Below are 22268 nucleotides of genomic sequence, written 5' to 3'. Positions count from 1 at the left end.
CAGACAGATCATTTAACATTGGAGATCCCTGGGAAATGAAAGGAGAAGCTGAGGACAGGGACATGTTCCTTTTATCCTTCTATAGTTTCTGTAGTTTTCCAAAGGAGTATGCATTGGTTTTATAATTTATTAAACACTTCAAATAATTTAATAAACAATGCCAATAAACAATGCCAAGATATAGAACAACAGGAAAGCAAAGCAAATTACATCCTTTCCTTCTAAAAAGGTTTTAGGCTTTATTGTTTTATCAGATTATACTTCCATAAATAAGAAATCATCTCCCTTCAAAGGACTGACCCCTCCCCCCAAAATGCCATTATAGTAGACTAAGAATTTTATTTTTGAAACTCAGACATTACAAGTATACGATGTAGACCATGCACTGTCCCCATCATAAATGGCCTGCCTGCTTCCTGAAGTGTTGCAGACCCTCATCCTGTGTTTAGAATGACTAATACATGAGCAGATTCAAGTCAGAGTCCAGAAAAGAAAACACTATTTACTGATGAATCATTTATTTGGACAAGACAAAAACATCTCCACACTCTTTCCTTTCATACAGAATTTTGGAACATTTCAAATATATTAATTTTTCTCTTTTTCAACAGAAGTAATTTCAATCTGGTCCCAGGAACTGCTTCTCATTTTAGGATTCACGTTTTAGTAACACATATGCACCCATTATAGCCAAAAGAGCATACTGTAAAGAAAACACAATGGAAAATTACTGTGAGGCCTGGAAATAAATTTTGTCTATAAATGAATACAGATGAAGTCTGTGCAATACTAGACTGAGGACAGAATTAAAAAGATTGACCTCTCCCCTAAGCCTTGTCCTCCGAATTAGCTGGTCAATACGACATTATGGGTAAAAACCTGAAAACATATTGATGGGCTAGAACCAAAACACCCAATAAACCGAGCTAATGCACTGCTCATTCCTGCGGAGATTTCCTACTTTTTTCAAGTGATTTTAAAAAGTATAGATACCATTTCTGCTGAAGTTGGGAGATAAGCATTAACTAAGTTTATTGGACTACCCTATTTGTGTACGTGTTTGAAAATTTCCACCATAAAAAACAAAAATTATATAGATGATGTTTGAACATGGTATGAATATAAAAGATGAAAGTAACTATTTTAAATAATTTAATTGCTAAATGATTAATTTGTAGTTAACTACAAATACTTGGCAGAAAAATTAACTAGCAAAACATTTTAAGAAGACTGCTTCTATAGCGCGGCATGAGTAAAAGCTCCATCACTTAAAAGGAAATGCATACACATAAACACACATAAATTCCTACCTTGAATTTTGGATAGTCATTCATTATTATGGTTACCATACCAACATATGGTAAAAACCTAAATTATGGGATAAAAAGCAAGAAATATTAAAATTGTTGGTAATGTGATGACAGTGGCATTTGAAAACACTTTAAATGAACCTTAGGAAACAAATAGTCCTTGGAAGACCACAGTAGGGTTTGAAGGACAATGTTCACCCCAGTCTCAAAAGACTGTATAGGTAAAAAGAATCAGGGCGAAAAGCCAGGACACATTTTGAAGCAGGCACCTGATTTGAGCTAGCAATGCTATTTGTCTTTGCTTCCTGCATTCATTACAACAGAATTAAGATAATTAGCTGAGTCACTTTTGGGCAACTTTCACAAATCTAGTTTTAATTTTAGTAGAGAAGATAGCTTATACAAAAATTGCTGTCAGTTAAAACTTTTTAATTAGTTTGTAGTTTAAAAAATCATCATCATTGTCATTTCAGAGGGCTTTTCAGATGTAACAAACAAGTCTTTTGGTCAGTGAATCCAATCGTGCATCCCCTAACTTACACCCAAACACAATTATGATCCCAGAGAGAGAAGGTTCAGAGCATAAACCAGCCAATGATTATATCAACAGGAAATCAATTTCACCCAAGTCTCAATTGTCTCCACTAATGGGAAAAAAGATAACACACTCCTAGGGCCCTCCAGTCTTATTTAAATCAGTAGCTTCAACCTCTCTCTTCTCCAGAGCCCATCAGAGAGTCTAGAAATAGGATTGACCAGCAGGGATCTTTCTTCTCTCTCTACCGATCTTCAAGTGGAAATGCAATAGAATAATAAAATTATTAAAAGATGAATGGAGGGAGGAAAGAGTAGAAAGAGACCTTAAGGCACAATCTGATTAATAAATCAAATCTTAGTAAATGGTAACCAGTGTTCTCCAGCCTTCCATAACTAGTGGGATTTAGGTAAGACAAAAGAAAGATATTTTGAACAAGGGTTAAACAGAGAAAGGGTCATCAAGACAGGAGTAGAATCTCTTTCTTTGGCATTTTAATAAAAGGACATATTCTCTTCTGTATCGATCAAAAGCAGAACTTACTGCTCGGACAATTATGCAAAGATAAATATTAAAATACTTATCACAGAGCTGTTTTTAATAGTGAAAAACAAAAAAAGACAATTAAAAAAATAAAGTGTATAAAAAAATAGTGAAAAACAAGAAATAATCCAAATGTCCATCAAAAGGGGACTGGTTTTAAAAAAAAGTTATGATACTCAATGCAAGAGCATATAGCTGTTTAAAAATATATGTATTAGTAGACTGGACACAGAAAGCTTTTTCCAAGTTTCTGTGGGGTGAAAAAATGTGTCTATATAAAATCATGTATTTTATTTACATACAAACACACGCATCTATGTAGGCACAGAGAGTTTCTAGAACATTCACCAAATTGTTACACAGTGGTTCTTTCTGGAAGGATTTCTAGGTTATTACTTAAAATCCACGTATAATCTCTAGGTGAGGATTTATTTCTAAAATGGAATTAGATCCAAGATATAGATAATACACTTAAGATTCAATTTTAGATTTCAGGTTCTCAAGAAGTTCTAAGTTTTATTTAGTCTTCACAGTGGAAACTAAAACTACTTAAAACCTCCTGATATAAATATTTGTAATGAATGAATCTGTTACCCTAAAAATGTATTCTATAAATTTAGTTCTTTGTTTCTAAATATTTTTCTGGTCCCAGAACCTTCTATATAATTTAAAAGTTGATCCTCACCCTCTTGCTCTTCCCACCACGTCCTTCTTTTCAAGCCAGTTCTGCCCTTCTTTGTACAAGCCCCTATCATCAACTTCATTATTATCTCCTTTAGTCAGAAATTTGATGTCTCCATTATCTCTGGAAAACAAAATAATGTCCTCTCAAAAATTATTTTCAGCACAGCATGATTAAAAATTATTCATTTACCCAAAACATTACAGTCATCTATGAGCATTTAGAAAAAGGAGTCAAAGATAACTTGATCTTCCTTTGGTGTAAGGCAATTTCTTACAGATAACCATTTAACTGAAGCACAAATCTGATGACAATTTTGTACACTTAAATTCTAAAATACTCAAGTAACCCTGACAACTGAAGAGTGTGGCAAAGCAGAGTGATGCTGTTAAGGCAGGGATTAGCTTTGAGCAGTGCACACGATAAAGAATTACTTTTCGTTTCATGCTATCTAAGAATTAAAAAGATATTTTTAAAACTGAAGACAAGAGCACGAATATCATTCATCAATGGACAAGATCATATGAATCAACTACTGTGCCATTCTTTCAAGTCCAGATTCAAAATACACTGAAATGTTGCTGATGATTAGCTATTCCAGGCTTATTCCAGTCATTTCCCCTCAAATTAGAATAGTCAGAAGTCGGAACATGACACTGTTTTAGCATTACATGTTGGACTTGAACTGTTCTCATGCTTCCTTAGTCTTCAAGGATCAACCTCTTAATATGGATAATACTCCTCTTCACTCTAGACATGAACTTGGTCCTGGATCACAGTGCGTGCACAAGGCAGTTCAAACCCAAGTGTACTCTTAGCTCACCTCACACTTTTCCTTGCCTAAGGTAGAATGCATTGGTGCATTACTTTCTTCACTACTGAGCAAAGTGATAGAAAATCGAGTTTGTGAGGAAACAGGAATCACAAATAGCATAAAACCACTGAGTTAAAGAGACATGTGGGATAAATTTTGAATATTCTCAACTGGTACTCAGTCAGCCTTGACACCAGAGACACTATAAAGAGGATCTTTTTAAAGTAAGACAAATAAAAAAAGCTCACTATTATAATTAGATAAAATATTCAAAGCCCATAAAGATTTGAAACCATGGGAAACGGACTTTGGCCCAGTGGTTAGGGCGTCCGTCTACCATATGGGAGGTCCGCGGTTCAAACCCCGGGCCTCCTTGACCCATGTGGAGCTGGCCCATGTGCAGTGCTGATGCACGCAAGGAGTGCCTGCCACGCAAGGGTGTCCCCCGCGTGGGGGAGCCCCACGCGCAAGGAGTGCGCCCGTGAGGAGAGCCGCCCAGCGTGAAAAGAAGGTGCAGCCTGCCCAGGAATGGCGCCGCCCATACTTCCCGTGCCGCTGACGACAACAGAAGCGGACAAAGAAACAAGACGCAGCAAATAGACACCAAGAACTGACAACCAGGGGAGGGGGGGGAATTAAAATAAATAAATAAATCTTTAAAAAAAAAAAAAAAAAGATTTGAAACCACATAAAATAGAATTAAGCTGATTTGCAATCACGGCTATAAAAGAAATCAAAAGCAAAAAAATTCCTGGAGTCTCTCACAATTCATGCAAAGTACAGCAAATAATCATCATTTCCTCAACTCTAAACAATATTTCATCTTTAGTAATTGTTTTTAAATAAGGTGCAAGTACTGTTACATTATGATTGAGCATGTTTCTTCATAAGGAAGTTAATAAGTAGACATCAAGGAACCATTAGTACAATACCAGTGTATTAATGTAAACTGAAACCAGATCGTTCTAATGTTTAGAATGAAATGAAGAATTTTAAGGGTCAACATTTCAAAGGACCACCTGGAAGCAGTGAATGGTAATGGAATACTGCAAATGTACAAATAATTATTATACACACACACACAGAATAAGAAATGTTCCATTATTTCCAAAACATACATATACATACCTAAATTTAATTCCACAATTTATGCAGGTAAAAATGCTGCACTATGCTGCATAAAGGTGAATGAATAACCAAATACATAAAAGGTAACATTTTCAACAAATCACTTAAGTACTCTCCCATGGGAACTCAATATTTCTGAACTACAAGTAAATGTTTCTGGTTCCCAAGAAGAATCTTAACTACTTAATGGCACAAAAGGGAAAAGCATGTCTGTTGGGGAAAGAATTAATACAGGATATGCAATGACTCAATCATGGGATGAGTTAGGAAAATAAATTTTTATCCCCCCAGGATTAGTATCACTGCTAAGAATGCTACTTTGTCTAAAGTGCCATGGAGAAACTGTATGTCAGAAAGTAATTCCCACATCAAAATAATATGTGGTTACGATGGAGTATGATTTTTCTTTAAGACTCCTTCAAATAACTAATATGCTATAATACATTCTACCTTACAATTGTGCAGCAATTAAAGCTTGTGGAGTGCTTCAATAAATACCAGTTCATTTAATTTTCATAAAAGCCCTACGAATTATCATGGGGAAAGTGTTATCACTCCTATCTCACAGACTGAGTTAAGTGGCTGGCCACAAAATCACCCAACTAGTAAATGGCAAAGCTAGGAACATAATCCTATGCTTTTTCTACTTCCTAATTAATTATTAAAACTTTCTACCAAAAATTTACAAAACAATATAAAAAGAAGTAAAGCCTTTTTACTTTTCATGAACTTTGATTACTCTGTGAACTATGGGAATGTCTCGTCCTTCAACTTTAAAAACAACTATTTCACCAGCTCTAATGGGGTCTTCTAGGAAATTCGTTAGGAACAGAAGGTCTCCCCGATGGAAGGCTGGCTCCATACTGCCACTAGAAGGAAACACAAAACAAACATCAGGACCACCTGCATTAAACGATGAACATTTCAGTTCATAAAGAATACAATAAGAATATACCAGCTAGAGGTTAAACTTTCATCACTAGTCAAGCAATCATATAAGCTTAAAGCAAGCTAGAGTGGTTTTCTGCACACTCAAGGCGATAAGTGAGAATGCAAATTATTTAAGTATAAAAAGAGCACTAACAGTCCTCTCTGCAGTCTGTATTAGTTAGAAAAATTAACAAGAAAAATGTGGACTTCGTAGTAAAAGCCGCAATTTTTAGTCTAAAAAAATCCTGCCTGTGTAAGTGCATTACTGTTTTCCTTCAGAACTGCAGATCCTTAAAGCTAGTTAGTAACACTCTAGGACAGTTCTTTTATTTTATAATGTCTTCTCAGCACCTAGGAGACTGAAGTACTTATTCAGCAAACAAATGGGTTAATTTAGGGAGGAAGACCAACCCTAAAGCCAAGCTGAAGGCTGGGAGAAAACTCACACCCAAGTCTTTTGACTCCTGCAGTAGTAACCTTTTGATCATATTTGACAAGAAGTCCAATTAAAAGAAATATTGACAGTTTTTTATGTCAAGGTTAATAAATAATCCCACACAATACCGACCCTATGCCAAAACTCTTCAGTGGGTTCAAAGTTATAATCTAGTGGAAGCTGAAATGATTAAAATACAATTAATTTTATATGTATCCACTTATACTTGTTTTTCCTCAGGAGCCAGGTATTCCCCCAAAGTCAGTATTCTCCAGGGTCACCCATCCCTAGTGGATGTCAATGGTTTATGCTGACAAGCCAAATTGCTTTAGAACTGTGATGGGTGCTTTTTAAACTGGCCACAAGTAGTGCAATTTCACAATGATTTCTGTATACAAATGTGGCTGCGTGACAAAGTGAGCCAGGACATCTCGAATCTAGTTTTGGTTCTGCCAATATAATTGTCACTGCAAAGTGACTGGGCCCCACGGGGCCTCAGGATCCTTTAAGTGAGAGGGCCCATCCAAATTGGAGGGTTTTTATTTCTTCTCTTTGTTTAAGCCTTAAAACTCGAACTTCAAATGAAATCTTAACATGAAAAATAACATAAAATACATAAAGGTGGCGTCCCAGTTGAAGCAGGCCCAGGGTGTCTAGAATCCATGAGCTTGTCTCCTTCTTCCTCCTAACCTAGCCAGCCATCCCCCGGGGACTCCCAGAGCACATTGTGAACTCCAGCGAATTAGAGGTCCCCTTCAGCTCTGTGCATGAGCTATGCCATCCTAAGGTTTCTAGATTTATGAAAAACATCTCTAGAAGGGTGCCCCTTGGCCAGGCACACGAGGCCTGCTGAAGCGTGGGCGATGGCAGCAGCCCCATAAGGTGGCAGCGGGGCCCAGTGGAGGGAAAGAGTTCTGGCTTAGAAGCCAATCCCCTGTGTGCTGGTTGGCTCCAGCACTGGTCTACTGTGACCCTGAACAAGTCAATGCTATAGCTCACCGCTCTACCTGTAAGACAGAGGGCTCCTATCTTTACCAACTGTAAGGCTCAATGATCTGTAATGGATGGTAGTGATGGTAGCACAACACTGAGAATGTAACTAACACCACTGAATTGTATACTTGAGAGTGGCCAAATGGGAAATGTTATGTTGTATATATTTTTAATAAAAGATAACTCTTAAAAAAGATTCGATGATCTAAAACACATTGGCAGACAATACCTTGAAGCACCTAACAGCTCCCAAATATGGCAATGTAATTTCAAATTGACTACAAATTTTTCCCCTTGGGTGACTTTATAATAGCATGAAATCAATTACAGCATTACCTTTTCTAAAATAAACATGCTGTACTTTTACAAGTCCTGAGAAGAAAGTAGCTACCTACAACAGTACTGCTCAAGAAGTTGGAAAAAATACCAGCTGCCGTGCTAGGCACTGGGGATGCACACTCCCTGCCTATTTGGTACAAGGAAAATCAAGTAATACTTTCAAATTAGTATGTTTAAATAACAATTTGTACACAAATAACACATTAATATCATATTATTATATAAGTAAATTGTCATTTTAAGTGGATTAAAATATTATTTAAAATATGGGAGCAAATATAGTGCCCAATTTCTGGAGCACTAGTATCAACATGAGTAAAGCTCCAAAACGTCTAATGAAAAAGAGAAGAATTTTTATGGCACATCAGAAGGAAAAGTTCTTAAAGCAAACATCAATAAAGAATACACGAATCCTTAATCCAGTTAAAATACTGATTCTCGGTCGTCACATAGGTTTTTCTCTTAAGGCAACACTGCCCTCGGCCCTGGAGCAGCAGCTGGGGTGACTGGAGGCCGCCCTGCAGACCCACCTCAGCACCACCACGATCGGGCTCTCACTGCCAGTCAGCACGATCAAGCCTTTCCAGATCATGAGGGCAGAAGACACGATCATGGCGAAGTTTAAAACCTGGTAATAGAGCTGGAACAGAAAAGGTCAATCCAAAAGTGAAAACCAATGGCAGAACATTCACCAACCCTAAGCTGGACACAGGCTTATTTTGTTTTTTCTTTCAATGTTAACAACTCTTTTTATTTGAAAAAAAAAAAAAAGGTTTATTAAAAACAGTGTTTTTTAGGATACAAAACTAATTCACACAAAGTACAAAATGAGAGAGTATTACTTTTTTGGTCCACAGAATGAACTTCCAAATATCACCTCTCCGGAGAATTGAGAGTAAAGGGGGGAAAGTCCAGATTAGTGGAACTTGCTTTGTTAAAGCCTGGGTAAGGCTCTCCTCACCTCTCAAAGTCTTCCCACCACCTTAAAGCGTAAAGAGTTCCACAACTCATGTTCTACCAGTCGCGCTTCCTGCTGCAGACTAGAATCACTGACCACAGTTTGGGAGTGTACACAGGTCCAACCCTGAGAGCCTGGAACACACAGCGGGGTTCACCTAGACTACCCGTTAGCCCCATGGTCAAGGACGGCCTCAAAACAGGTGGTATGAGGGTGCTTAGCAATGATGCCATTCTGCATCTTAAAATTACATTTTAAAAGCAAGCAAAAAATTTAAATACCTGGATGTTTAAATTTGCCATAAATGTTTTAAAAAGAGGAACAACAAATATTTGATTAGGAGCACAGGCGGAAGAGTCCCTCAAACCAATATATAATCATTACTGCTAATTTAGCTATGACAAAGAGGTGTTGAGCTGACCTCGTTCCTCCTCAGCCCTGAGTTAAGGCCCACACGGTTTGTCCTCACTAGTTCCCTGAACCTCACATGCCAAAGCACCAGCTTCTTCCCTGCTGAAAGCTACTTGTCATACTGCCAAGGGGACTAAGGGGAAAAGCAACACCTGCCATGTCACAAGAACCCTGTCAGGCTGGAGCTGAACCTTTAGGTCCAAATGCCCACCGTCCTCCAAGAGGTTATAGTGACTGGGAAGCGGATCTGGCTCAATGGATAGGGCGTCCGCCTACCCCATGGGAGGTTCAGGATTCAAACCCCAGGCCTCCTTGACCCGTGTGCAGCTGGCCCATGCGCAGTGCTGATGCGCGCAAGGAGTGCCCTGCCACGCAGGGGTGTCCCCCGCGTAGGGAGCCCCACGCGCAAGGAGTGAGCCCCATAAGAAGAGCCGTCCAGCGCGAAAAAAGTGCAGCCTGCCCAGGAGTGGCACTGTACACACGGAGAGCTGACTCAGCAAGATGACGCAACAAAAAGAGACACAGATTCCAGGTGCCGCTGACAATAATACAAGCAGACACAGAAGAACACACAGCGAATGGACACAGAGAGCAGACAACTGGGGGAGGGGGGGGCAGAGAGGGGGAAGGAGGAGGAAAAAAAAAGCTGCTATAATGACTCAAGCCTAAAGCCACTATACCAAGTACCATTCAAAACATAGTTCCCCGGGCATTGCCTTCCATCGGTCCTCAACTCAGTCTTCCTCTTCCCCACACCTGCAGATGTCCCAGGTGATTTGAAGAGTCATGTGGATGGCCCATCCAGCCCTCTGGCTCCTCAGTTCCTGGACTCCCATCTCCAACCACATCCTCCCCCCTATAAGCCACCCTGGAGTTTACCATCACCTGAAACTGCTTTATCCCCCACATCTCTAGTTCAGTTGGCCCTCGACCTGGCCCGACTGCACATGCCGTTTCTTCTGGCGTAAGCACTCACATACACGTGAGCCCTCTAGTTCTATCCGGCCCTCCACCCCTTCATTTTCTCTCTGTTTGCCATAGGCATGCAGTAAGCAAAGTCACTCACAGTACAGGTCCACATCCTCAGCTGGGCCCAGCAGCCCTCAATCCAGAGGCCTTCTGTTGCCCCTTCCAGGCAAACTTGCCTGCACTTCACAACCTTAATCCAGGCCTCTACCTGGGAGGCAAAGACCTCTGTGTGGTGTGAGGGAGGACAGCTAGGGGTCTAACTGCTTTTTCACCCGTCTAATTTATTTTAGTCTCACCTCCCCTTCACCTCCAAATTTGTGAAGAATCTCCAGCACAAACAGTGAAGAGTTCTTCCTCAGCTCCCCCTATCATAGCTGAGAATTTTGGTTTTCTCAGGCTATGTCCGTTACCACACTTCCATCTGTTTTCTGGTTCTAGTATTTGGTTTCTAGTATTATTTTGTTTCCTCTCCTGGGCTTCCTATTCTGGAGTCATGAATGACTTTTTAAAATCCCTTTATTCTAATTTTAGTAGTGTTCCAGAGGGAGTAAAATTAGATACAACCCATATCACCCTACCAATTTTCTAGAACATCCTTCAGAAGTAAATCTAGAACTAGGACCTTGAAAACATGGCTCTAGAGTTCACTGCTTCCCTCAACTATGCAAATTTAAACTTAACTGAGAGAAAATGTGGGGCTGTAGATTCCTTTTGAGGATTGAATACAGTATAAAAGTGCACTAGGCCTGGAGAAATGAGGGTTGAAGACATTCAGGAAATCCTATTAGGAATATGTCAGATAGGGTTACAGGGTTCTGACTTCTGAGAGCATAGACCTTCCTTTACCTGCAGTGGATCTCAAACTTTAGCATGACCTGGAATCACCTGGTGGGGTCTGAGACGTTGCCTTTCAAAGAAGTTCCCAGATGATGCTGAAGTTGCTGGTCTGGGGACCATACTTTGCAAACCACTACTTTAGACCATTGGTTCTCAATGTTGGTTACACATTAGATTCATCTGAGGAGCTCCATCGCAGACCAATGGCATCAAAGGGAAGGGGAGGCTGGCATCCATGTTCTATAAACAGCTCATCAGGTGATTCAGATGCACAGTGGAAGTTGAGAACCACTGCTCTCTCCCTTCTTCTCCCATCAGCTTCCATCTCTCCCAGCTCAAATCCCTCCTCCACCTCACACCCCCTCTTTAGTTTTTCCCCTCTTGTTCTCTCCTTCACGGCCAAACTTCTCAAAAGAGAAGTTCTATCCTAGGTTTCCTCACTCTTCCACCATCTATAAACTCTCCTCAACCTACTGCATCAGTCACCTCTCTCACTAAATCCAATGGACAACTGTCAGTTTTCATTTGCTTTCACCATGGATGATTACTTCTGGAAAGCCACTGCCCCTAGCTTCAGGACGGCACACTCACACACTCTCTGACCACTTTCTTTTCAGTCTTCCCTGCAAGTTCTTCCTTCTCTACCTGAACTTCCAAGTGCTGGTACTGGTACCATTGTGCTAACTATTCCCAATATTGAGATTTCCAACTGCCTACCTGACATTTTCACTTGGCTATCTCTAAAGATATATCAAACTCAACAAGTCAAAACTGACCTTCTCCAAAAATCATTCAGTGGTAGTGATCTCCACCCCTATAAATAGCATTACTACCCACAAGTTCTTTTAAGTCAAATTTAGGAGTCAGTCCCCACCCATTCAACCCCACCACTCATTTCCACACATTCCACTTTCTAAACATTTCTTTAATCTGTTCCATTCTCTCCATTCCTACTGCCACCACTCTTATCCAGGTTACCAACATAGCCCATCCGGGCCACTGAAAAAGCCTCCTAACTGGACTTCTGATGTTTATACACACCTCTTCCAATCAATTCTCCAAGCTATACTAGTACTTGCTTTCAAATGCACATCTGGTCATCTGGTCATATCTATACCCTGCTTAAAGCCTTCCGATTCCCTCCATCAACTCAGAGGATAAAGCCCAAACCTCATGGCTTCTAAGGTCTTGTGTGAACTTACCCTCCCTACTCCCCAGCTCCAGCTGTTGGAGCTCATTCCCCTCCAGGGGCATGGATGGATTCTGCCAGTGCCTCATACATAGCATGTTCCTTTCCACTCCAGGACCTTCACTCTGCTATTTCATCTGTCCAGAAGGCTCCCTCCCTAGATTCCTTAGTATACCACTCACTCATCTGTAAGTCCTACCTTAAATGTCAGTTCTTCCCTGACCCTCTAGAAAGGAGTTAGTAAACTTTTTGTGTAAATGTCCAGAAAGTAAATTTATTAGATTTACAGGACATACAGTCTCTGCCACAACCATTCAACTCTGCCATTGTAGCCGGAAAGCAGCTATAGACAATATATACAAGCATGAACAGGGGTGTGTTCCAATAACATTTTACTTACAAAAACTAGCACTGGGCTGGAGTTTGCCAATCTTGCTGTAAACCACGTAGAACCTCCCATTATGTATCCTCACAGTACTTCTTTATAGTATCCATCACCATCCTAACTATACATACAATTATTTAACATGTCTCTCACACTAGTCTGTCAGTTCCACAAAGGCAGGAATCATTTCAGCCTTGTTCAGAGCTGCATCTCCAATGTTCAGCACAGGTCTGGCAAAAACTAAGTACCCAATCTGTTGAACAAACAGTGATGAAAATAAATATCCTTACTACATGGTAGATGCAAACAAACCACCAGTAAGAAAGCACTAATAACCTAGCAAAAAATGAGGTAAAAGCTTAAAACGATAGTTTTCCAAAAGGGAAATACAAGCATCAGATAAACATTTAAAATGTTCAAACCAATACTTCTCTCTCCACACACCCTTTTTAATTTTGTCTAGGAAAGTCAAAGAGTTCCTTTTAATGCTAATACTCAGTGCTGGCAAGAGTTCCGTGTGGTGGTGATGCAACTTGTACAACCATTCTAAAAGCAACTTGGCATTAGTATCAAGAATTTACTCTTGGCCCAGTAATCCCACTTCTAGGAACTCCACCTAAAATAAAGGCAGATAGGAAATTATCGCCCAAAGATATTTATCACCACCTTATTAGTAATAAGAGGGAAAAGGAAATAAATGAGCAACAATACGGACACAACTGAGTAAATTATGGCATATTACTCCACTATTTAAACAATGCATAAGGAATTTTAGTGACAATATGAAACAAAGATATGCTGAATGAAAAATATAGTAGGATCTCAACACTAAAACAAACAGAAGGAGATTGGCCAAGATGCTAACAGATTATCTCAGGGTGGTGGAATTAAAAATAACTGAATTTTCTTTTTCAAACTATTCTCTTTGTTTTTAAACTTCCTATAATTAGCACAGACTGAATCCAAAATCTGAACGGAAAAAAGTGCTTAAAGGAAATACAATTAGAATATGAAATGACCATTAAAATGATGATTTTGAAGAAGTATGACAAAACATGAAAACATATTCTGATATAAGATGAGAAAAGCAGAGCACAAACTGTCTCCCTGCTAATATTACAAACATCTTTGGAATTATGTAAGTTGCGGCAAGTATGAAGGATACAAATGAAAGAGGGGGATATAAAGAGTGATTTTAAATAATTGTTAAGATTTTTGATGCAATAAATTAAAATAGGCAAATAAATGTAATTCAAAATTAAAGTTACACACCATTTCTTTAAATTACTTGTTAACTGTGCTAACAGCAAAATATGAAACTATTTTTATATTCTCAGGAGAGAAAAAAAGGAAACTGGTGCTAAACAGACAATGTTAAAGTGTTAAGTTATAATAAGTTAATCATTGCTACTGAAGTAAAACAAGCTTTATAAATCACATCAATCTAAAGCAGAAGTTGTTCACAGGAACTCACATTCAAAAACTTCCCAACCTCCTCCACGTGACCTAAAGAATTTGATAAATAACCGTTGGCCCATTATGAATTACAAATCTGAGTATGAAAGCCCCAAGCTACAGTTTCAAACAAAGACTGCCATTTTTAAACAGGTTTTCAAACCATCTGGCTCCACCCTGATAAAAGGAAATTATAAAATCTTGCCGCTTATCTAATAAAGACCTCATACTAAGAATATCTTTTCTGGAAGATTTGCTCTGCTTGAAAAATTCACTGAGGGGAAGTAAAATTAATTCTTCAAAACAACTTCCTTTGAGCAAGACAGCTACCTGCAAAAGAAATGGCCAATAATATAAAAACCTAACAATCAAGCTAATAGGAAAATCACTTATCATGCTTCTTATACCCTACCTTTAAGGAACCTACTCATCTGAGTCTGGGTTTGAAATCCTGGAATCTAAAAACATAATTTCCATCAAACTACTGATAGGCTGAAAGGAATCTTATAAATACACCACCACACTTCACTGGTCTTTTCTTTTTACTTGTCTTTGCCTATCAAATTTGGATGCTCAGTATTTAAGTTCCCCAACAGAGTTGAAAGAAACAAGCCAACACCCAGTAATCGTCAACCAAAGATGAAATTGCCAAGGCCAAAGACTTTTAAGCAAGCATTTCAAACCAGATATTCTGACTGACAGAGCAGCAGAAACGCCAGTAGCTGTAGTTCTTCCTCTCCTCTTCACTGAGAAAACAAAGAGTCCTTGTCTTGCTTGTGGCTCTTGCCTTTAATAGTTAAAAAAAAAAAGGCAGCAGAGAAAGGTGGTCCAACTTCAAAGATTGGTGGAGTACACATGCATGACAAGGTGTCAAAATCTGCCTGTTTTGGGGAGATGATGGGATAGAAAAGGAAAAAACAGAAGGACAAAGCTCTTGGAAAAAAAAAAGTACCAGGAGGCAGTGGGCTTGAGCTTCTGACTTCTAATGAGAAGACTAGTAAAACATAAGCAATGCAACTGGTTATTGATAGGCCTTATCACTGAGAAAAGGAACACACATATCTTTCAAAAGTCAAACTGGTTTAGGGATTGATGCTCACATGACAAGGCTTTCTCTGATAGCCTGTAATTATAAGCATCAGTAATAGGTATCAACTGTAGAGATCTTTTAAAAACCTAGCCAGTAAGTTTACATTTTAAAAATAAAGCACTATTTCCTGGAGGCTCTTCTTATGAACAACATCAATGCTCAGGGCATTAGCTGTTGGTTTTTCAAGCTAGTAATAATCTATTACAGCTCATCTTAATGAGAAAAATTCACAGAAATTCACTAGCTATGCATGTCTAGAAAGGAGGAGATCAAGACACAGTTCATGAAATACAAGTCACCAAACTCTCTCACACTTCTGCACTCATCTGAAATTCTACTTGGCAGGGGAGGCGGATGGACCATATGCCCTAAGGAATAAATTGCTCCCTGCCATGACCCCATCATCCCACTCCTCAATATAATGGAATAAATGAAACAGGATGCAGTAGAAATAATTAGAATTAACACCATTTTCAAAGACAATCAAACTCCCCCAGTAGGAAGGTCCCATTTTTTTAACATAATTTATTATTCGTTTTTATAGCAGTATGATATACTACAGGTCCCTTGCATGTTTCATCGAGAGGCTTAAACAATCATATTTTTCCTTGCTGAGAGGGCCTCTGGTCCAGTCCCTAATCACTCTTGCCTTATACAGTTTTGAAGAGATAAGGACCCAAAGACAGTGATGCTGACTACCGATAGCAAGTACAGAGAAAGGAAATTTCCCTTTGAGGGAAGTGAGAAATCAATCCCAGCTGTCCAAAGGTCCCATCCTAACTGCCTCCCATACTCAAGGTGGAGCCAGAACGATGGAATCTGAAAAGGAAATTAGATTCTGGAATACCTTTTTAAACAATAATCTGGTCCGAAATTACAGAGAGCACCACTGGTGTGCTCTCTAGGCACGTGGAGCTTTAGTCCTGACAGAAGGTCAGGAAAACACTTCCCAGGATGGAAAGAAACTCCTTTCCGCTGGGAATGAGGCCTCTGGAGTGTCGCAGAGAAATCTGTTTCCTCTTCCACCGGGCGGCCCTTCAAATGTGCGCAGACAGCTGTCACTCAGGCCCGAGTCATCCTTCCTCGCTATCTCAACCACACCTGACATCCAGGCGGCGGGGTTTCTACTCTCTTCCCCTTCCTGGAAAGCCTCCCCCAACTGTTCTGTTAGCGCAAGAGAACACACACACGTCCACACGTGGGTCTGTGCGGATTTGAACCCAGGGCCGCTGAGAGCCCAACACGAGAGCTTCGAGTCCCGGCCCAGCCCCAGTCGCGGGCACCTGCCCTTGTCTGGGCCCTACCCAGGCAGACCCCGGCTCTGCGCAGCCCGGCCCAGAACCCCGGGCGCGAACTGCACCCTGGCCTCCCCTACCTGGCGCTTGTTCATCTTCCTCAGATCCCCGAATATGTCCAAGCCGGACGTGGGGAGATGCGTCCCCACGGCGCCCGCGCGCACCATGGCTGGGTCTCTGGGGGCCGCGACGGCCCACGGACTCCGGGTGTCACTCCCTCAGCAGTGGAGCACCTGCCGGGTCCCCGCCCACCAGCCCCGCGTCCTCACCCGCCCCGGCAAGCCCTTGCTCCGGCGCGAGCCGCGCCACGGACGCCTCGCTGGCCTTCTGGGAGTCGTAGTCCTGGGCTGCATGGCCGCAGGCTCCCTTGAAGGATCCGGAAGGGAAAAAACTACCACTCCCACAATGCCACAGGGCAAGCCCGTCGTCCAGTGAAGACCTAGGGCTTCTAGGAAGGGCAGCGACGGGGCTCAAGGAGCCTCGTCCGACCCTTCCGAAGGAACTTGGGGGCGGGTGTTCCGTGTAGCTCCGGGACAGCTCAGGGAAGAGTCTCCTCAAGAGGAACTGCATTCCTCAAGGCTCTGGTCAGGCGCCCAGAAGACACCTAAGGCTCCTGGCCTTCGCCTAACCGTGTATCTTGGCCATTGGATGGCTGCGAAGAGGGAAGGCGGGGCTCTGCCCTGGAGGCGGGCTGTGCTGGGGCGGAGCTTAGCCTGGACGGGGAGGGGCGGGGCTTGGGAGAGGGGTGCCCCTTGAAGCCGAGGGGGCACTGCTCGCGGAAGAATAGTAGGATTTGAATGTAGACAGCATCATTGTGTCATCTTGATCATAGTTGTGTCTCAACGGATATTAATTAAATGAATAAAATAACGTCCTAATCTTATATAGGAAGGAAACTAAGGCCCAGAAAGGCTAAAATGACTTGGCCAGACTTGGCAAGAGTCTGAACTAGAACTCACATTTTAAAACTTTCAAATCCTGTATTACCCCAGTGCTGATGCTGGATTACCTTTAGTTCATTCACTTATTTATGCATTATTTATTTCGTACATGTGCTCACAAATCTTTATGGAGTATCTACGAAGTTCTAAGCATTTGAGAAACATAAGAGAACAAAACAAAGGTCCTTGCTTCGTGCAGCTTACATTGTAGCAGGGAGAGACATGATAAATAACTACATTACACCATACCTAAAGGGGGCGAGCGCTATGGAAATGAGAAAAGTAAAAGGGAGCTGTGGACGAAGGGAGCAGGTTGCAGTTTAAAGTATCCTGAGAGGATAGCATTTGAGCAAAGTTCTTTAAAAAGTGAAGGGTGAGCCTTGTGGATATGTGGAAAAGAAAGATTCCTGGCAGAGGGAACAGCTAAGGCAGATTTGCCATGAAGTTAGTGAAGGATAAACTTTGCAACACTTCACTTGCATAGGTCCCTTCCAAAACCTGGGAATAACATGGTCATATGATTTTGTAAAATTTCAGAAGTAAGGTATTTTAACTGCTCTTGGTTATGAGTCCTGTTTTGTGGCATTCCAACTTCCCCTCCATCACATTTCCCCATGTCGGATGGTGTTGGAAGGACAAAGAGCATTTGGGTATCCACCGAAGAAGAAGATGAGTTAAAGATATAGCTAGTTTGGGGTTAATGGCTGTATTATTCAGCCAAAAGGGTGCTGATGCAAAATACCAGAAATCAGTTAGTTTTTATAAAGGGTATTTATTTGGGGGAGCAGCTTACAGATACCAGGTCATAAAGCATAAGTTACTTCCCTCACCAAAGTCTATTTTCCTGTGTTGGAGCAAGATGGCTGCCGTCGTCTGTAAGGGTTCGGGCTTCCTGGGTTCCTCTATTCTCCAGGGCTTACTTCTTTCCAGGCTTAGGGTTCCTTCTTCCCGGGGCTCCAGCTTAAGTCTTCAGCATCAAACTCCAACATTAAGAAGTCCTCCAACTTTGTCTTTTGCCATGCCTTCTACCTATGAGGCCCAGCCACCAAAAGGTGAGAACTCAATGCCCTACTGGCACAAGAGGTTTACATAATTACTTAATCAAGTAAACCTATGAATCCAATATAATCTAATATGCCCAGAGGAAAAGACCAGTTTACAAACATAATCCAATATTTCTTTTTGGAATTCATCATTAATATCAAACTGCTACAAAGGGTATATTTATGTGGCTCAGGATCATTTTCTGCTATTCTGGTGTAGAATGGTTTCCGGGACTACTGTTACCCACTGTGCCAACTCCCCTGACATCGTGGCAGGAAGTTGTACTGGAGGTGGTATCCTGATATGAGGGTGTCTTACAAATGCCTGGCTTTGGAATATGTGGGTAGTGGAGAAGAGACAAGAGTTTAAATGTATGGAGTCCAAAGCTATTTTGTCATATACCAAATAAATAAAAGTGTAAAAAGAAGATATGATTCTTATTAATTTCTAGGTAAGCTATCAGAAATAGTTTCTGGAACTAAGGTGTTTAGAAGTGTTTCAGATTCTGGATATATTTTGAAGGTAAGATTACTAGCTAAAAAGATGAAGAAAACTCCCATAAAACTTCAAGGGGAGGCGGTGGTAACGCGGGTTCCCCTGCGGTTACTAAGGCGCAACGGCTGAGCAGAAGATCCCAGCCTGAAGCAGCCGCAAGAAGCAGAAGGGCGGGCACACAATGGAGGGCGGTGGGGAAGTGGAAACAAAACCACGGGGGGGTTGGCCGGCTGTTTCGGAGCCGGTGGAGCTGGTGACTGGCACGCAGATTTGGCTGGCGTTCTGCTAACTGTGCATTTGGTGTCATCATGGAAAAGACACGAGGTGCAGAAGATGACCTCAACACAGTAGCAGCTGGCACCATGACAGGCGTGTTGTATAAATGTACAGGTGGTCTTCGGGGGATAGCACGAGGTGGTCTAGCAGGACTAACACCAGCCTCTACGCACTGTATGACTACTGGGAGCACGTAAAAGGCTCCTTGCTCCAGCAGTCACTCTGAAGAGACTCGTGAACAGAGGGCACTTCAGTAGTCATCCAGATCAAATTTATAAGTCAGTCTGGACTGACTCTCTCTTCTCTCTCTTTGAAAAACTGGATTTGCTGTGATGAAGGTCGTTGATGGTTTACCAGGACTGGCACGCCTTCCAGCCGTTAGGTGCCATGATCCTTTGGTGACTGAGTAATATGCTTCCCATCTCCTTGGGAGAAGATCCTACACAAGTTCACTCTCCTAGCCCCTGAACTGGAAAACCACTTACTCCCAGAATTCAGGCCACGTTTGTTGTCAGCACTCACCAAGTTTGTCCTTTAATGATCCTAAACTGTAGTGTTGCCCTATATTCCCAATAAAGGGTGAAATTAGAACCGTAGTCATAGTTCTAACATAAACCTACTGGGTGTCTCCATTAACTGAGTGTAAATGAGAAGTTACTCCTGGCGTTTTTCTGCTCCAACTGAGCAACAACATGTTTTCACATCTTTTCATGTTTGTGTTGAAATCAGGGGCTAATGATGGGTTAAAAGCTAGAATAAGATTTTTCTTCTGTAAAGTTGACAATAAACAACTTCAAGGTAAAAACAAAAAAACGTCAAAGGCCTATGGGAGAAGATGTGCCTCTGGCAGCTGCGTGCCTGCCTCCCACATGGAAAGTCCCAGTTTTCCATGTTGATGCAAAGGGTTGGCATGGCAAGCTGATTCAACAAGATGACAAAATGAGATGGCACAATGAGAGACACAACAAACAGGATGCAGATGTGGCTCTCATGATTGAGAGACTCCCTCTCACACAGGAGGTCCTAGGTTCAGTACCTGGTGCCTCCAAAAAAAGAAGATGGGCAGACACAGAGAGCATACAACAAATAGAGAGCAGACAGCGAGCGCAAACAATGGGGGTGGAGTGGGTAATAAATAAAATAAATCTTTAAAAAAAATTCACAGACCTGCCATCTTAGTGTAGTTCCTAGGGGTTTAATGATCTAGATCATTTTATTTATTTATTTTTTAATTTTTTGTTCATTTTTAAAAAAAATATTACATTCAAAAAATAGGAAGTCCCATTCAACCCCACTGCCCCCAACCCCTACTCCCCCCACAGCAACACTCTCTCCCATCATCATGACACATCCATTGCACCTGGTAAGTACATCTCTGGGCATCGCTGCACCCCATAGTCAGTGGTCCACATCATAGCCCACACTCTCCCACGTTCCATCCAGTGGGTCATGGGAGGACATACATTGTCCTGTAGTTGTCCGTGAAGCACCACCCAGGACAACTCCAAGTCCTGAAAACGCCTCCCCATCTCATCTCTTCCTCCCATTCCCCGCACCCAGCAGCTACCATGGCCACCCTTCCCACACCAATGCCACATTTTCTCTGTGGACATTGGATTGGTTGTGTCCATTGCACATTTATGTCAAGTGCATCCACATGGATACTGGATGCAATCCTCCTGCTTTCAGTTGTAGGCACTCTAGGCTCCATGGTGTGGTGGTTGACCTTCTTCAACTCCATGTTAGCTGAGTGGGGTAAGTCCAATAAATCAGAGTGTAGGAGCTAAAGTCTGTTGAGGCTCAGGGCCTGGCTATCATATTGTCAGTCCAGAGATTCAAATCCTAAACCCCAACACCAACTACAATTCCAGTTGTAGTTTCACATGCTACAGTTTCACAAGTAGCATGAAAGTCTTGTGAAAAGAGATCCCATCTGAGTCCAGTTCCATCACGCAGAAACACCAGCTCCAAAAAAGGGCCATCTGACATGGCAGTGAACCCCATCTGCCATGACCATAGAACCCATGGGTCTTTTTATCCCTCAAAAGAACCAATACCTGGGGTTGTATCTACTTTATCTGTCTCTTAGACTCTGCTCAGGTGTGCATAAGGGCAATCCTTCTGACAACCTCCAGACTCTTTTTTAGAGACTCATAGCCATATAAACTCATTTCTCCTTTCCATTTCCCCCTTACATTAGGTCAAACAGCATTTTAAAGTCATGTTATTATATGTAGACAGGGATATTCTGCTGATCCACATTGAACCTTTAATTCAAGGTCATTTTCTAGTTGCATCTTCAGCTGGTATTTGGTAGTGATCCCTCAGTGCCAGGGAGGCTCATCCCCGGGTGTCATGTCCCACGCTAGGGGGAATGCACTGCATCTACATGCTGAGTTTGGCTTTGAGACTGGCCACATTTGAGTAACATGAAGGCTGTCAGGAGGAAACTCCCAGGCACAATGCTGCTCTAGACCTTGTTCTTATTGCAGGCGTATAGGCTCACAAGCATAGTCATTAGTATCAGGAGCCCACTGTTGGACCCTCATTCCTTCCTGGTTCTTACCGTTGCACCTGGGGGACTGCTGCTGCTCCCCTAGGGACTACAACAGAGCCCCCCTGGCCAGGAACCCAGTACCCCCCCAGCTGTTGTTTTTAATTGTTTCCACTATGAGTATATCTAAACATTACCATGCACCATGGACATATGCCCTGTATAACTCCCTGTCAACCATATATATCCTGTCAATAACATCCCATACCAGTATTCCTCCGCTGCCATTGTTGAACCACTCTGTGATCCAAAACTTCCTGTAAAGTGAATCCCAATATAATGTCAGGTTCCCTTACTAGTAAAATGGAATATAGCAATGAGTTTAAAGGTTAGATCTAGAGTACATATTGATTTGGAAAAATTTCTACATCCTATCTTTTTCTTTTCTTTTTTTCCTAATTATTGAGCTTCTCTTCACAAGAGTCTTAGATCACAGTAATTCATATATACAATATACAGTACTCCATATGCCCTACAAAGTGAAAGGCCAATTGCTGTATCTCTAAACATCTTACATAAGGGAAGAAGCACAATATTTGGTAGTCCTTTTTGGAACATGGAAGCAACATATACCACATTTGAGTGTGCTACTTTGACCCATCCATAAAGTCACTTATAAGATTGCTTTTTAATAGGAGATCAAACAATAGAAGGTTCTG

At 41.4% G+C, this 22268-nt stretch overlaps 1 protein-coding gene across 1 annotated transcript; it reads right to left on the bottom strand.

The window, feature by feature from the left end:
• Window positions 1–501: 501 nt before the first annotated feature.
• On the bottom strand, window positions 502–16645 carry SEC11C (SEC11 homolog C, signal peptidase complex subunit). Its single transcript, XM_004447188.5, has 6 exons — window positions 16380–16645; window positions 8241–8350; window positions 5732–5881; window positions 3074–3193; window positions 1311–1368; window positions 502–703 (listed from the first exon to the last, which is right to left on the bottom strand). Exons 1-6 carry the CDS (start codon window positions 16464–16466, stop codon window positions 650–652), a joined length of 579 nt encoding a protein of 192 aa, XP_004447245.1. The 5' UTR covers window positions 16467–16645; the 3' UTR covers window positions 502–649.
• Window positions 16646–22268: the final 5623 nt, after the last annotated feature.

This window comes from Dasypus novemcinctus, chromosome 16 (genome assembly GCF_030445035.2).
Source record: "Dasypus novemcinctus isolate mDasNov1 chromosome 16, mDasNov1.1.hap2, whole genome shotgun sequence".
Lineage (NCBI taxonomy): Eukaryota > Metazoa > Chordata > Mammalia > Cingulata > Dasypodidae > Dasypus > Dasypus novemcinctus.
Note: the sequence above shows the minus strand (reverse complement) of the source record. Positions and strands in the feature narration are given on the sequence as shown.